This window comes from Periophthalmus magnuspinnatus, chromosome 1, assembly GCF_009829125.3.
Source record: "Periophthalmus magnuspinnatus isolate fPerMag1 chromosome 1, fPerMag1.2.pri, whole genome shotgun sequence".
NCBI lineage: Eukaryota > Metazoa > Chordata > Actinopteri > Gobiiformes > Gobiidae > Periophthalmus > Periophthalmus magnuspinnatus.
The window spans coordinates 10572458-10588258 of record NC_047126.1 but is presented as its reverse complement, the minus strand read 5'-3'; the positions used below and the strand labels follow the sequence as shown (position 1 = coordinate 10588258).

The 15801-nt window shown below is 43.5% G+C and overlaps 1 protein-coding gene across 1 annotated transcript in view; it reads left to right on the top strand.

Moving 5' to 3' along the window:
• The window catches only part of crebbpa (CREB binding protein a), a 41507-nt gene extending 25836 nt beyond the window's left edge, over positions 1 to 15671 (top strand). The window contains 31 exon segments of the mRNA XM_055222188.1: positions 713 to 769; positions 771 to 869; positions 1810 to 2065; positions 2173 to 2286; positions 2397 to 2654; positions 2926 to 3025; positions 3159 to 3293; positions 3369 to 3486; positions 3552 to 3723; positions 3798 to 3863; positions 3962 to 4053; positions 4056 to 4082; positions 4232 to 4441; positions 4654 to 4944; positions 5218 to 5397; positions 5519 to 5690; positions 5799 to 5917; positions 6004 to 6243; positions 6424 to 6512; positions 8014 to 8094; positions 8206 to 8262; positions 8489 to 8566; positions 8642 to 8709; positions 8794 to 8944; positions 9063 to 9209; positions 9294 to 9407; positions 9486 to 9651; positions 9728 to 9895; positions 11482 to 11643; positions 11721 to 12002; positions 12100 to 15671. Of these exon segments, the coding sequence (XP_055078163.1) occupies positions 713 to 769; positions 771 to 869; positions 1810 to 2065; positions 2173 to 2286; positions 2397 to 2654; positions 2926 to 3025; positions 3159 to 3293; positions 3369 to 3486; positions 3552 to 3723; positions 3798 to 3863; positions 3962 to 4053; positions 4056 to 4082; positions 4232 to 4441; positions 4654 to 4944; positions 5218 to 5397; positions 5519 to 5690; positions 5799 to 5917; positions 6004 to 6243; positions 6424 to 6512; positions 8014 to 8094; positions 8206 to 8262; positions 8489 to 8566; positions 8642 to 8709; positions 8794 to 8944; positions 9063 to 9209; positions 9294 to 9407; positions 9486 to 9651; positions 9728 to 9895; positions 11482 to 11643; positions 11721 to 12002; positions 12100 to 14370 (6540 nt within the window). The 3' untranslated portion in view covers positions 14371 to 15671.
• The last annotated feature ends 130 nt before the right edge of the window (positions 15672 to 15801 follow it).

The following is a 15801-nucleotide window of genomic DNA, read 5'->3' as shown; positions in this document are numbered from 1 at the left end:
GGCCTCAAGTTTGACAATACTTAAATCTAGGCTCAAAATGGTTCTGTTAGCTATGCATATGACTGGAAGGTTTTTATTCTGCACTCTTTTCCTTTAATGTTAATTTTATCATTATTTGTGATTATTTATATTTTGATTTGTTGTATTGTGATTTTAATGTCTTTCTTATTCTGTAAAGCACTTTGAATTACTTTGAGTACGAATTGAACTATACAAAAAAACTTGCCTTGCCTAGCTGCTATATTAATGATAATTATTAGGGATAGTAGGCACAAGATCTCACAAGATAAAATTGATAAGATTGATTTTGCCTAAATTGTCCACGTTTGTTTACCTTGGTCAACATAAAGCGTTCACTTTGCTGAGTAGCAGACCTTGAGAAGCTGTAGATCCAAAAAGCAGTGCTACAGTTGTTTGACAGTTGGTTTTAATAATAATAAATTCAAACTTGTGTTGAATTTGAATGGGCCCTATATCGAATTATGTTGATAATATTGAGCTGCGTCCTATTATAGAATTATTCTGTAGCCCCCTTCCCTGCCCAAAATTATCTCTAGCCATCACTGCACGAAAGGAATAACTAAATATGAGTACCCTAGAGAAGCTCTATCATCTTGTATTTTCCGAACTGTAACTAACAAGTGCATAAGCAGCATTTAAGAAGCTAGGTTTAAAGCTGAAAGATATACCTTTTTGTAATGTGCTTTTCCAGATGAGTCTGAGCAGTAATGGGGCCCCATTCGGAACACAGTCTTATGGACAGACCACTTTCAGGTCCAGGGCAGCTCCAAAACAAGGCCCTCACCAACAGTTTACCATCCTTCCCCAATGAACTTAAAGGAGCTGCAGTCACTAGTGTGCCAAACATGGTGAGTCCTGTTTCATTGGATTACACGGCTGTTTCTTGGATAGTGTGGTCATTATATTGTTCTCATGGATGGTGGACAGATTAACAGGTTACATTTGACAGCCCTAGTCCTGGAACAACCGATGTTGCCTGTTGTGAAATGAAGGAGTGTTAGGGATGGGATGATTTGCAAGGGTTTGGTTTAAAAATTCTAAGACAAACTACAGAAACAGCAAGATTGTTTTATAAAAAGACAAGAAAAGCAATTTTTTCTTTGATGTGGATATTCTCTTATCTAAACTCATTCTATTGACTACACTGCTAGCTACATGCTAGCAATGTTTTGCGCTTGTAAAGGATGGTCAATGATGGAAGGCAGAGATGCTCTTGTATTTCCTGTTGCTGACATGTTTGAGAAACATTGATCCAAAATATCAGACAAGCTTGACATCAGTTGCAGTCTTAGAACCGTTGTATGACCAAAGTTTAATCATTGTCCCTGTTTTATTGTAAGACTTACGACCCCGCGTTTTGAGTTGTGACTTTGCAATTCAGTTCAATTCAATGACAATAAAATTACAACAGCAGTTGCCCGTTAGGACTTAATAGGATCATTGATTTAACCAGCAGAAAGTCAGAAAATCAACAATGAAACAGACATTGGTCAATAACACAGATTAACCAATATTCATAAGAAACAAGCAAATAGGGAAGTGTCTCAGAACACTTGGCCTTAGACCCTCCTTCTCTGCAAGGACTTTTCCACACGATCATTAAGATCATTTCAGACAGTGCAACTAGACACATGTTTCACAATTTTTCTCGGAGAACTTTGATGACCCAACAAACAAACTTGTACCCCGGCATGATTATTCTGTTTAAACAATGGGGAATCACAACCTGATTATGCTTTGTCACACATGTTGTCCCATTTTATAACAAACCTCTCTGTTGTGCTACAGCAGCAGCCTCAGCAGGCGGCCATGTTGCCTCTGGCGGGGGGTGGGGGAGTGGCAGTGCCTTCGGCTGGACCCACCGCTGACCCCGAGAAACGCAAGCTCATCCAGCAGCAGCTGGTCCTGCTGCTTCACGCACACAAATGCCAGCGCAGAGAGCAGGCCAATGGGGAGGTGAGGACCTGCGCCCTGCCCCACTGTCGCACCATGAAGAACGTCCTTAACCACATGACCCACTGTCAAGCCGGAAAGTCCTGCCAAGGTACGCTTAAATTTAATGGTGTTTTTTAGGAAGGGAGAAAATTTATAATATTAGCTGTCCAGTTAACAACATTTAAATGATATCACGTTTGCTTTTTTGTTCTTCAGTTGCGCATTGTGCATCATCCAGACAAATCATCTCTCACTGGAAAAACTGTACACGGCATGACTGTCCTGTGTGTCTCCCGCTGAAAAACGCCAGTGACAAAAGAACTCAGCCGCGTAAGTAGATCGATCTTTTACACACCAGGAAATACATTCGATGGTGATTGAAAAAAACAGTCCTGTCCTACTCCGCGACCCCTAATCTTAAACCTGATCTCTATCTGCAGCCATGCTGAGCTCCCCCAACACGGGACTCCAAAACACCATGTCGTCAGTAGGAGTAGGCCAGCCCAGCGCTCCCACCATCAATACCTCAGCACCCATTGACCCCAGCTCCATGCAGAGGGCTTACGCCGCACTCGGACTCACCTACAACAGTCAGACTACAGGGCAGGCACAGGTCCAACAGGCTCACGGTCCGGGACAGGCGGCAACCACCAATGCACAGGCTCAGCAACTTCAGCAGATGAGACCTATGGCCCACGGTAAGGACTTCAAACGAATGGATTTGTATTTTATTTGATATTTGATAAATAAATATTGAAAAACGGGGAGAGCAGAGTAGCAGGTCAAGTTTAGTAAAAATCATCATATATTGTAATATTCAGTAGTGAAGCATGTGGGAATTTACATTGAAGAAATGGTCGAGGCTACTAAAATGGTATATGATAAAGATTATTTTATTTCTCTTATCCCACCCTTATTTTTTTGACTGTAAAAATATATTGAAACGCATTCCAATTTCTTCTCTATTAGGCAACCAGATTTCTCTTGGTGCTGCAGCAATGGGCGTGACGACTTCTGAACAGACTAACCTGCACACAGAAAATCTCCCTAATGCGCTCAACACTAACAAGTAAGTAAAAAACAAACAACTTTTTTAGTGGGAGAAGACTGTGCAGCATAAACCACATTCTTTGAACATAAAGTTAAACATAAATATATAATGTAAAATTGATTGAATGTCTCTGTGTATTTGTGTTCTTCAGTCAGCTGCTCCAGGATGGGTCTAGCGTAGGCTCTATGGGAAACCTTCCCACAGCAGCCCCATCCACCACAGGCATCAGGAAGGCCTGGCATGAGCATGTGACTCAGGACCTGCGTAATCACCTCGTCCACAAACTGTGAGTGCTCCAGGGCTTTGTTATTGTGTTATAAGTGCATTTAGTATTCAATTTTGTGTTGCTTTGTGTTGACAGAGTACAAGCCATATTTCCAACACCCGACCCGGCAGCTCTGAAGGACAGGCGAATGGAAAACCTGGTGGCCTACGCGAGGAAAGTAGAGGGCGACATGTACGAGACGGCAAATAGCAGGGTAAGCTTTTTAAATGGCTGCTTTTTGTTGTTTTTAAAACCTACTTATTTGTATTGCTCCCTTAGGATGAATATTATCACTTTCTGGCTGAGAAAATTTATAAAATCCAAAAAGAATTGGAAGAAAAGAGGCGCTCTAGGCAACTGAAGCAAATCATCAACCAGTCTCCTATGGCTGCGGCAGGGGCGCAGCAGCCTGGCCTTCCCCAGCCCAATGCCCTTGGCATCAGACCTCAGAGTAAGTGTCAGTCCTGAAGATGGAGCTTTTCATATTTGTGCCCTTCCAAAGCATTTAAATGTTTTTGTTTTTAGATGGCCCTGTTGCAATGCCCAATTTACCAAATCCAATGGGAATGAATCGTGTGCAGGTGTCACAGGGTAAGATGCGTGGTTAAGTTGCTAATTGTTTTTCAAGGATGTGGTTAAAACAGTTATAACTTACTGTCCATTGTAAAATTTCCCTACATGTTTCACAGGAATGAACCAGTTTAACCATATGCCAATGCCAAACACTCAAATACCCCAGGCAGCTATGGGACCCCGGGCAGCCTCACCAATGAAATCACCCACAAACAGATGAACATGACTGTTCCACCGGTAAGGACAGGGGGATGTAGGCAGATCACTAACCCTGAGAATTTGAAATCTAAAATTCTATGTGCAGCCTTACAATAGTTGACTTTTTAGTAGAAAACAAGCATCAATGCATATTGTCCGTGTGTTAACCCAAACATGTGTCTTAACAGAGAGGCATGTCTCCCTCCCGAGTGCCCGCGGCCCAGAGCATGATGGGCGCTCATGGGGCTGCAAACATGGTAGGGCAGAATACAAACCAGGGCCAGTTTCTGCCTCAGAATCAGTTCCCCCCAGCTGCATCTGTTGCTGCTCCAGGATCCATGAATGTGACTGTGGGACCTGGAATGGGTCAGGCTCAGGCACAGGCTGCTGTCACCCAGGTGAGCCTACATTTTTACCCATTTTACTTAACTACGGTAAAGCAGGTTGATTTCCCAATCTAAGCACTAATTGTTCAAATAATTTATAATAACAATCAAGTGGGACTGTCTTAATCTCAATCTGTGTGGTGTTGTCTGACTTTTGACTGTGTGCCTGTCCTGTGTATTGTGTGTTGCCCGTCCCTTGTGTATGTCCTTCTCTCCAGCAGCAGCAGCAGAGCGCTAACCTCCCCATGAATGCACTTGGCCCTTCGCTGGGCTCTCAGCTAGCCTCTTCCCAAACCCCCTTGCACTCCACGCCTCCACCTACTGCCTCTACGGCTGGGGCAGCCACTAACCTGTCGCTCCCCCAGCCCTCCAGCCGCAGCTCCACCCCCACCCTCCCTGCTCCTGCACCGGTACAGGGTGCCACCCCACCCTGTCCCACCCAGCCCCAAACCCAAGCGGAGCACCCTGCAGCAGCACAGACGCAGGCCCCCCAGGCTCCGCCCCCCACCACTCCGGTGAGATTGAGACCCTCCGCATGCCCTCATACTCCGCTCCCCTGCAGACTCCCATCCCTGCCATGTACTGTCCATCCCCTATCACACCTGTGTAGAACTGCATTTAAAATAGTGTTCATCAGAATACTTCAGGGAGCAATAAACCATGGAAGCTCCTCATCTGTGTTCTAGTGCCCACCCTGCATGCAGAACTCTTATTGTTGAAACGAACAGGTTTCAGGTTTTTTGTTTTTCTGCCTACATTGCTTCACTTGTCCCTTTGCTGTGTTTCAGCTGTCCCAGCCAGGAGCCAGTCTAGACAACAGGGTGCCCACACCGGCCTCAGCTGCAAGTGCTGACCTGCACCCGCCCCATGTCGCTGCTGACCTGCCTCTTCAGGAGGTGAAGACAGAGGCACACAGTGAGCAACAGGACTTTGAGGCCGCTGGCGGCAAAACTGAGCCCAAGATGGAGGTCAGCTCAGCTAATCATGATATCATATTTCAGTTCTTGTTCATTTATTTGGAACATTACCTCAAAACATTACATTAAGTCCAAATATTTTCCATTAAAAATGAATAATTCCTGCTTTTAGACTGTAGATGAGGCTGGTTCAATGTTGGTGAAGAAGGAGGAGCCTGAAGAGAAGCCGGAAGCAATGGAGGTGGAAGAGAAAAAGCCGGAAATGAAGACAGAACCCAAAGATGAAGAAGAGAGTGGAGCAAACAGTGCCACCTCCTCCTCATCCTCTCAATCACGGAGAAAAAGTTTGTGTTCTTTACTTATGGGGGTTGTGATAAGTAGCTTTAAATTTATTTCTTTGTTTTACAAAAGAGGATTTAAAGCGAATAATTGTTCTTTGTTACCATTTTCAGTTTTTAAACCGGAAGAGTTGCGGCAGGCTTTGATGCCAACATTGGAGTCTTTGTACAGACAGGACCCTGAGTCTCTGCCCTTCAGACAGCCAGTGGATCCACTCCTTTTGGGCATCCCAGTATGTTGTCACCAAAACCATGAACATAGCATCTTTAATTTGTGTAACTTCATAATGTTTTAATTTGGATCTTTATTCACACTTAGGATTACTTTGACATTGTGAAGAACCCTATAGACCTCTCTACAATAAAGCGTAAGCTTGACACAGGTCAATACCAAGAGCCCTGGCAGTATGTGGATGATGTTTGGTTGATGTTCAATAATGCCTGGCTTTACAACCGCAAGACATCCCGTGTCTACAAGTACTGCTCTAAGCTCGCCGAGGTGTTTGAGGCTGAGATTGACCCAGTGATGCAGGGTCTGGGCTACTGCTGTGGCAGGAAGGTGAGCTTGAAATACCATCTAATTCAAACGCATATAATGTCTTGTAGCTCTTAATGGGTATAGGTATTATATAAATATGACCTACATTTGATGGCTTGATAGTTTTAAGTTCAGATGGAAATTGTTTTTATGTTTAAAAACCAGTATTAGATGCATCTACTTACTCTACTTGTGTTTCAGTACGAGTTCTCTCCTCAAACGCTGTGTTGCTATGGGAAACAACTTTGTACGATACCGACTGGAGGCACATACTACAGTTACCAGAACAGGTACGTGTGTCTGAGTTTTGGCTTGTTTTTACCTGAACACGTGGAGAATGTCTACAGGTATTTTTCTTTGTTTCCAATACAGTAGCAATAAGTATAGTGGTCCCTCGCTGTATTGCGGTTCACCTTTCGCAGCCTCGCTGTTTCAGATTTTTTAAGTGCAATTTTGCCTGCTTTTTTTTTTTTTTTTTTACAGCGTATGAACTCACATTGTGTTCTGCGTCCTGATTGGCTAAGGGACTGTAGACCATTGTCAATCACTCTCCTCCGTGCCTTTTCTCATGTACAGTACAGAATGCGCTCAGCCAAATTTATGTAACCTTTGATTTATTTGACGTATATTTTATGTATTACCATTTATTTGGATCATTAGTATTTTGTTTATCACTTTACTTATTTTAATAACAATGAATATTATTTATTATGTTATGTTGGATACATAATTTACTTTCTTCATAATAGTACTGGTTCCTACTTACTGTTGTGGTACAGCACATTTGAGGAGCGCAACGATAAAAATGTAACAAGATGAGTTAAGTGGTTGAATAAAGACGAGCTGTATACTGTCCTGCTGTGTTGGTCTATTTAAGCAAGGGAGACAGCAAGAAAATACATCATATTAAATCTAACTGTAACTCGCCATACCCACAGCCTCAAGAGACTGGTGGGAACAATATATTAGGGTCACGCCTACATAAATGTTGGATCGCAGAGGGACTCTGAGGTGCTGTATGTTTGCAAGTTTTCTACCCGACAAACCCACAATGTCAATGAAATGTTCTGCAACGACAAATTTCAAAAACGCTTTGGACTTAAGTGTTTCTCTGCATGGAGAGGCTGCCTCTGCGGATACCGCTGGAGCAGAGGCACTTGAACAAAAAATTTAAAGCAATCATCGAGGAAGGGGGATATAATATATGAAGGCTTGAACTTTGAGAGTGTTTAAACGAGAGAAATGTGAGAAAATGTCAATGTCTGTCTGAGAAAAGTGTATAAAGTTTGTGGTGAGGGGTTTTACAGCCTTAGAACATACATAATAATTGTAAAAAATAAAATTTACTTTGCGTATTTTGCCTATTGTGGGCTATTTTTAGAATGTAACCCCAGGGATAAACGAGGGAACACTGTATATAGGACTGTCATTGTCCCCTCTTGCTGTCCCCTTGTGGTGTTCTGTGCTCCTGTTTACGGAGCTCAGTTACCCAGCTATTATTCAATTGTGAATTGCCTGTACTCCAGGGGGAATGAAACTTAAATTATTACCCAAATTATCTATTTTACAGTATACCAATCATTTTAAGTTTATCAACATTGCCTTTGTAGTCTTAATCTTATTTATCTCTATATCTGACAATAGAATGCCACCTCCAGATACTAGTAAATGACAACTCTGAACATGTTCCCTTCTTCCCCCTGCTGTACAAACGTTGTAAAAGCATTATTGTGATTTTTGAACGCTGAAAACTATATTTGTAATTAAAAATATAATGTTCTTTTATACCAGGTACCATTTCTGTGAAAAGTGCTTTAATGAGATCCAGGGAGAGAGTGTCACATTGGGCGATGATCCTGCTCAACCTCAGACGTAAGTTAACTGTTAAAAACAGTAAAACAAAAATGGCTTTGTATAAAACAAATTTAACATTAATACAAATACATGTTTCTATTAATCCTTTTTAAAATGTTCACATTTTAGGATGATTTCAAAAGACCAATTTGAAAGAAAAAAGAATGATGTTCTAGACCCTGAACCGTAAGTAATACTAAGTTCCTTGAGCTTTCACTATATTCCATTTCCATCTGGGCTTGTTTTATAATTTTACTTATTCTGTACTTTCTGCATTCTGCAAATTTCCAATCTGTAGTCAAGCTCAATATCTGTGTAATCACCATAGTGTTTGTTCTCTAATACTTCAGTGATTAAAGATTAAAGATCATATAAACATATTTTTGAAACAAATGTCTTCTTTTGGTCAAAGGTTTGTTGAATGTAAAGACTGTGGGCGGAAGATGCATCAGATATGCGTTTTACACTATGAGGTCATCTGGCCTTCTGGGTAAGTCATTGCACTTCACTAAAGGGCTTATAAATTAATAAAAATGATGCTTAATAATGCCAGTTTTTGTTTTAGATTCATCTGTGACAACTGTTCCAAGAAAAGTGGGAAAACACGCAAGGAGAATAAGTTTACTGCCAAACGTAGGTTTAGAATTTATTGTGGCCAAAAGACTTGGTATATGAAATAAGAGGATTACAACTTTCTAATATATCTGTTTTATGCAGGGCTTCAGTCCACTCGACTGGGAACTTTCATAGAGGATCGTGTGAATAAATACTTGAAAAGACAAAACCACCCAGAGGCCGGAGAGGTGTTTGTGCGAGTGGTGGCGAGCTCTGACAAAACGGTAGAAGTCAAACCAGGCATGAAATCAAGGTACGATCCAAGGGAGTAAATTTAAGTTTTCTAAATTTAAATTAAATCGTCTGTAAAAGGTAAAACACAGAAATGCCTCAAAACTGACCATAATTTCTGATTCTTCTCCTTTTACAAGGTTCGTTGATACAGGAGAAATGCCTGAAACTTTTCCCTACAGAACCAAAGCACTTTTTGCCTTTGAGGAGATTGATGGTGTTGATGTGTGCTTTTTTGGCATGCATGTACAGGAGTATGGCTCTGAATGTGCATTTCCAAACACTAGGTCAGTTCTTTCACTGATTCTATATTTATAATGTGTCATATTCTTGTAAATAACTGTCCATATTTTGTTTCCTCTATCCTGCAGACGTGTATACATATCATACCTTGACAGTATTCATTTCTTCAGACCTCGTATTTTACGAACAGCTGTCTACCATGAGATCCTTATTGGCTATTTAGAATACGTCAAAAAACTAGGGTATGTATTAGCTCCAATGTAATACCTTCTTTTCAATTTAACAACAAAAAAAGTTATGTTTTTTCTGTACCTCCACAGTTATGCTCAGGGGCATATTTGGGCCTGTCCACCCAGTGAAGGAGATGACTACATCTTCCATTGTCACCCTCCTGACCAGAAGATCCCGAAGCCCAAAAGGCTCCAGGAGTGGTATCGAAAAATGTTAGACAAAGCATTTGCAGAGCGGATCATACACGACTACAAGGTAAGGTTCAAATGGAAAATATAACATGCATGTATGGAAAGCAATTACAAGTATTAATTTTCTGTCTGGTGTATAGGACATCTTCAAACAGGCAACTGAGGACCGTTTAACAAGTGCCAATGAGCTGCCTTACTTTGAGGGTGACTTCTGGCCCAACGTGTTGGAGGAAAGTATTAAGGAGCTGGAGCAGGAAGAGGAGGAGAGGAAAAAAGAGGAGCATACTGCAGCCTCTGAAACTCCTGAGGTACGCCAGTGAACTACAGCACAGTTAGTGTCAAATTCTACTGCATGTGAGTCTGCTGAGCTGCTCTACACTTGGGTTCAGACTCACTAGTGGATATCTATCACTGCCCAACTCTGCCACTCAGAACTGTGAGAAAATACAATTATTATCAAATTCTGTCAGCTTAAGGGAAATTAAACAGCCTCTCTCATCTACATTTCTCCTTGTCAAAGCCTGATCTTGCCAGGTGTCAGAAGCTAAGCAGGGAAGGGCCTGGTGACTTGGGGACCACTGGGAATACCACGTGCCACTGTGGGGCACCCGTGGCAAAAACTATTATTGTGCCTTTAGGCAAAGCTCTTCACCCACATTACCTAATATGAAAGTTTAGTTTATTTAGCTTAATGGTCCTGTAATGTTCCTGTAAAATAATAAAAGAAACATTGAAAAGATGCTTTGTACTAGACAATAGCTTTTGAAGCCAATTTTCCATCTGATCTCTAATTTTCACAGTCCAAGTGATGTGAGTGTCGGAGTTGGTTGTAGTTTGCGTGGGTAATGGTGCAGATTGGCAGCCTTGTTTCTGTAAGTCTGTCCCAGGGCAGCTGTGGCTACAGTAGTAACTTGCCACCTCAGAATATGGAGCAAATGAATAATGCACGGAATTGTAAAGCAACTTTAAGTGTCTGGAAAAGTGCTGTATGAGACTAATGCATCATTAGGCCTGAGCACCAGAAGCTGACGAAGGGCGTATTGGTCGCACAGGTGTGCACAAAGTTCTTGTAGCACTTTAAACACTCACTGATGCATTTGCCAAGTCATGCCAGCTACATGCATATAAAAATATAATGCAATAAATAGAACATTATTGTGATATACAGCTAAAAAAGGGGGGAGCCCATGTGAAAGTTGTGCCCGTCAGTAACCAAGGACCCTTACCCTGTCATAGGAATGTGCGAGTGCTTTTTGAAAATGTATAGTGTATGTATATATATATATACTCTATATACTCTTTTTTTTTTCATCCTGTGAACAATGTTGAAAATTTTCAAAAAGGTGCTTTAGCGCTCCCTACTGGGTGAAAGATGAAGCACATAAAAATGATGGTGGGCATAATAATGCAACCCAGCAAAGTGTGTGTGCGACAGCTCACCATGAGATACACTGTTCCCTCTTTCCTTTTCCAATCTGGCTGACCTAGGAAAAAAAAGGGGATAAAATCGTGAGGGCCGATTATTGCTGCTTGCAGCTATTTTTATTTTTATTATATTTTATTGTAAATATAGTCTGTAATGATGTTTTTATTTACTTTACAAATGCTGATGTTGTTCATATTGTTTATTTCCATTTGGTTCAATCTGAATTGTGTAGACTGGTCCAGTCAGTCTCTGACAAGTATCTGACTGTTGTCCCACAGTTTTGGTGAAAAAGCTCTCATTTTGTACTTTATTTGTGTTGTATAAGTAATAATGAAATAGTAACTACTGCACAGTGTATGGTGCAACGCAGCAAAGTGGACTTGGATGCAGTGAAATTATGAAGTACGAGATTAAGAAACCCTTTTATGTTTTGCTTGTACCTGTTGCTAAACAATCATTCACTCACAGGGGACTCCGGGGGACAGCAAAAACGCAAAGAAAAAGAACAATAAAAAGACCAACAAAAACAAGAGCAGCGTGAGCCGAGCAAACAAGAAGAAACCAGGGATGCCAAACGTAGCTAATGATTTGTCCCAGAAACTGTATGCAACCATGGAGAAGCACAAAGAGGTCAGGGTTGTTTTTTTAAAGGTGTATTTTTGTTTTTGTTTCTTTCTAATGTGTACATCTCCTTAAAACCGTGATAGGTGTTCTTTGTGATCCACCTCCACTCGGCTCCAATGATCAACACTCTACCCCCTTTGGTGGACCCGGACCCCCTGCTCTCCTGTGACCTGATGGATGGGCGAGATGCGTTCCTCACTTTAGCCAGAGACAAACACTGGGAGTTCAGCTCCCTTAGAAGGTGCAAGTGGAGCACAATGTGCATGCTCGTTGAGCTGCATAACCAGGGCCAGGACCGCTTTGTTTACACATGTAATGAGTGCAAACATCATGTGGAGACTCGCTGGCACTGCACTGTTTGTGAGGTAAGCATTCAGTCTGTATTGCTGATTTGTACTGTGGATTATGCACCATTTTTGTTTAGATCAAAAATGACTGTTGTTTTGTATTTTTCTTGAACAGGACTTTGATTTGTGCATCAACTGTTACAACTCAAAGGGCCACGAGCATCATATGGTCAAGTGGGGTCTTGGGCTGGATGACGACAACAACAGTCAGAGTGGGGAACCCTCCAAGAGCCCCCAGGAGAGCCGGCGCTTGAGCATCCAGCGTTGCATCCAGTCCTTGGTCCACGCCTGTCAGTGTCGCAACGCCAACTGTTCACTTCCTTCCTGCCAGAAGATGAAGCGTGTGGTCCAGCACACCAAAGGATGCAAACGCAAAACCAATGGTGGCTGTCCTGTTTGCAAACAGCTCATTGCTCTATGCTGTTATCATGCCAAGCACTGTCAGGAGAACAAGTGTCCTGTCCCCTTCTGTTTGAATATCAAACACAAACTTCGCCAGCAGCAGCTGCAGCATAGGCTACAACAAGCCCAGATGATGAGGAGAAGAATGGCCACCATGCAGGTCAGGACCATGCCACTACCCTCCCCACCTGCATCTGCTACTCCCAATACCCCAACTGGTCATGCACAGCCCTCTACTCCCCAGACACCCCAGCAACCCCCGTCCAATCAGCCGCAGACACCCAACTCTGTGGGTGTGATGTCCCCCTCGTATCCTAATGCCCCACGCAATGGACAGCCTCAATCTCAGGTGTCTCAAGGGAAACCTGGCCCTCAGGCGTCTCCTCTGCACCAGCAGCAGTCCCCTCTGCCCCAGCCCCCTCAGCCACAGCAGCAGATGCCCCAACAGCCGCCACTGGCTGCCGTCAAAATGGCACGACACATAGAGATCATCGCACAGGCCCAGCAGAACCAACAGAACTACAGGGTCAACATGAACGGGCTTCCCATGAACCAGCCTGCCCAGCAGCGCATGACTGGCCCAATGCAGCCCCCCATGCAGATGGTCCCTGGGCCTCGAGGACCCCCACAGGTCATGCAGCCCAACATGACTCCAGGGCAGTGGCCCGGAGCAGCAGGTCCTATGCAGACCCCTCAGGCCCAGCAGCCAGGTCTAGTCCCAGGACAAAATCCACAGCAAACCATGGCCATGCAGCGACCTATGATAGCCCCTGGACAGCAGCCTCAACCAGGGCAAAGGATGCTCATCTCCCAACAGCCTGGAGCCCGGCCACAGGCACCTCAGAGGCCCGGGGCAATAGCTCCCAATGCTCTGCAGGATCTGCTCCGGACTCTGAAGTCCCCTAGCTCCCCACAACAACAGCAGCAGGTTCTTAACATCCTTAAGTCAAACCCTCAGCTCATGGCTGCCTTCATTAAGCAGCGGACGGCCAAGTACCATGCCAACCAACCCCAGCAGCAGACTGGCCAGCCTCAGCAGCAGCAAATGGGAGGGATGCAAGCCATGGCAATGCAAGGGGGAGCTGTACAGAGGCCGGGTATGCCCCCTCAGCAGCCTCCTGCTCAGGGTATGGGAGCCCTGGCAGCCCAAGGCCAGCTCATGAATGCAGCGCACAGTAACAACCCTCAGCTCCAGGAGATGTACCGACGGCAGCTGCTCAGACAACAACAGCAGCAGCAACAACAACAACAGCAACAGCAGCAACAGGGTGTGATGCCCCAAGGCCACACCCAGTTTCCTGCTCAGCCCCCTGGCTCCACTGCCACCTACTCCCAGCTCCGCATGCAGCAGCAGCAGCAGCAGATCACCATGCAGCCTGGGGCAGGGGCACCAGGGGGACCTATGAGCCAACTGTCACCAATGAACCAAATGGGCCAGCCTGGTATGGCCATGGACTCCACCCAGAACATCTTGCACCAACGAATGCTCCAGCAGCAGCAGCAGCTTCCCCCGCAGCAGCAGGCTGTGCTCAAACAGCAGATGGGCTCTCCCGCTCAGCCCAGCCCCATGAGCCCGCAGACTCACCTGCTTGCAGGACAGGCACAGGGTGGCCCTCACCTTCCCGGACAGCCTGCACTTACCAATGCTCTCAGCAACCAGGTGCGCTCACCTGCCCCAGTCCAGTCGCCCTGCCCGCCCTCACAGCCACCCCAACCACCCCAGCTCCCGCCACATTCCAGTCCCTCCCCACAGGTGCAGCCCCAGCCCTCACCACAGCACCCACCTCCGCCACATACGGGCTCGCCACACCCTGGCTTAGGGGGACCTCTGTCTGCATCTATGGAGCAGGGACATTTGGGGACTCCAGAACAGAGTGCCATGCTACCACAGCTAAACACACCGAACAGAGGATTGAACAGTGAACTGGGAGTCATGGGAGACGCTACAGGGGACACTCTAGAGAAGTTTGTTGAGGGATTGTAGCATCTGTGCTGGGAACATACTGAACAATATCCCTTTTTTGGACCGACCACCCGTCCTGTTTTTTCTGGATTCCCAACTTGTTAGAGGGCTTTGTTTGTTCTTTCTAAGGCAGAGAACGTTTTTGTACTGACTTGTATAAAGTTTCCTCTGTATAAAGACAATTTGGTCAAAAAATAATTAAACGCTTCTTGGGGATATAATTGTTTCCTATACCCTGTTCTTTGGGGTTTTCTTCCTTAAAATGTTGAAGGATTTGCAAGTTGCTTCTTAAATAAAAATAAATCATAAAGAATATATTTTTGGTTGAGACCAAATGTGTTCAATATTCAACTTATTTTTGGTTTGTTTTTGGTATGGTTACATGCCCTCTTGTTTCTTTTATTAAAGAAAATGTACAATTGCATTATTATATTCATATCTTTTATTTTGTACCTTTGGAGAAAGACCTTAAAGCATTTTGTGTTGCAACTGTAAAATATTTGTTTTGTCAGGGAGTTGGGCCAGGGTTTTGTTTGTTGTTATCTAGTGTTGTATCCATTAGTCCAAATGATGCGTTCAGGGACAAACCGCTCCCTTTCTCTTTTGTGTATGAAGAGCACTCTGTTGTAATTATATAGGAAACGGACTGCTGCAGGTTGTGAAAACACAAGCATGCACGCAGGTGCACATGAAGACCCTGACACAAACCTTCAGTCTCTAAAATTGGTTTCAGAAAACAAGGACTGCCATCTCAGTGGCCTGTTATTTAAAAAAAAAAAAAAAATCTGTCTTTGCAGGTGTAAAAACGTTTGTCATACTTTCTTGTCATACAGATGTTGTAAAGTGTAAAGAGAGAGAGAGAGAAAAAGACTAGACACCCCTGATATGAGGAGGAATGATTGCTGGTTGTCTATATGCTACATCTTAAATGACCCCCATCTTCTAAATTTTACACATGTATAGAGATGAAGGGCACATTTGAGATTCACCACAAGGAAAACAAAATGTCAACAGTCATTCCCCTCTCACAAAAACTTGAACTTGGGGATTATCTTTTTCTCCTATTGTAAATCAAGTTATTAAACAAAATACTATAATTATAAGGAAGAGAGAATGAAATCGCTGTACAAACTGGTAAAAGACTCATTTCTTACTTATATACCATATTGTTAAATAAACTGTGCAACAGAAGAACTCCGGTACTCTGTTGAGTGAATAATAATGAGGCATTGCCCATCTTTTTCATTTTGTTTTCTATTTGTTGCAACTCAGTACTGTTTCTTTGCATCCTACAAGTTGGATTAAAGCCATGTATTTGCACGCACATTGCAAGTTAGCATTCATTTTAATTTAGTGGTGCATTGTTATTGTAAAACTGAGCTGATTCGGTAAGTATTAATAATACAGTTTACAAGAACAGAGTTGGGTATGCACATTTAAGTTTGTGTTAAA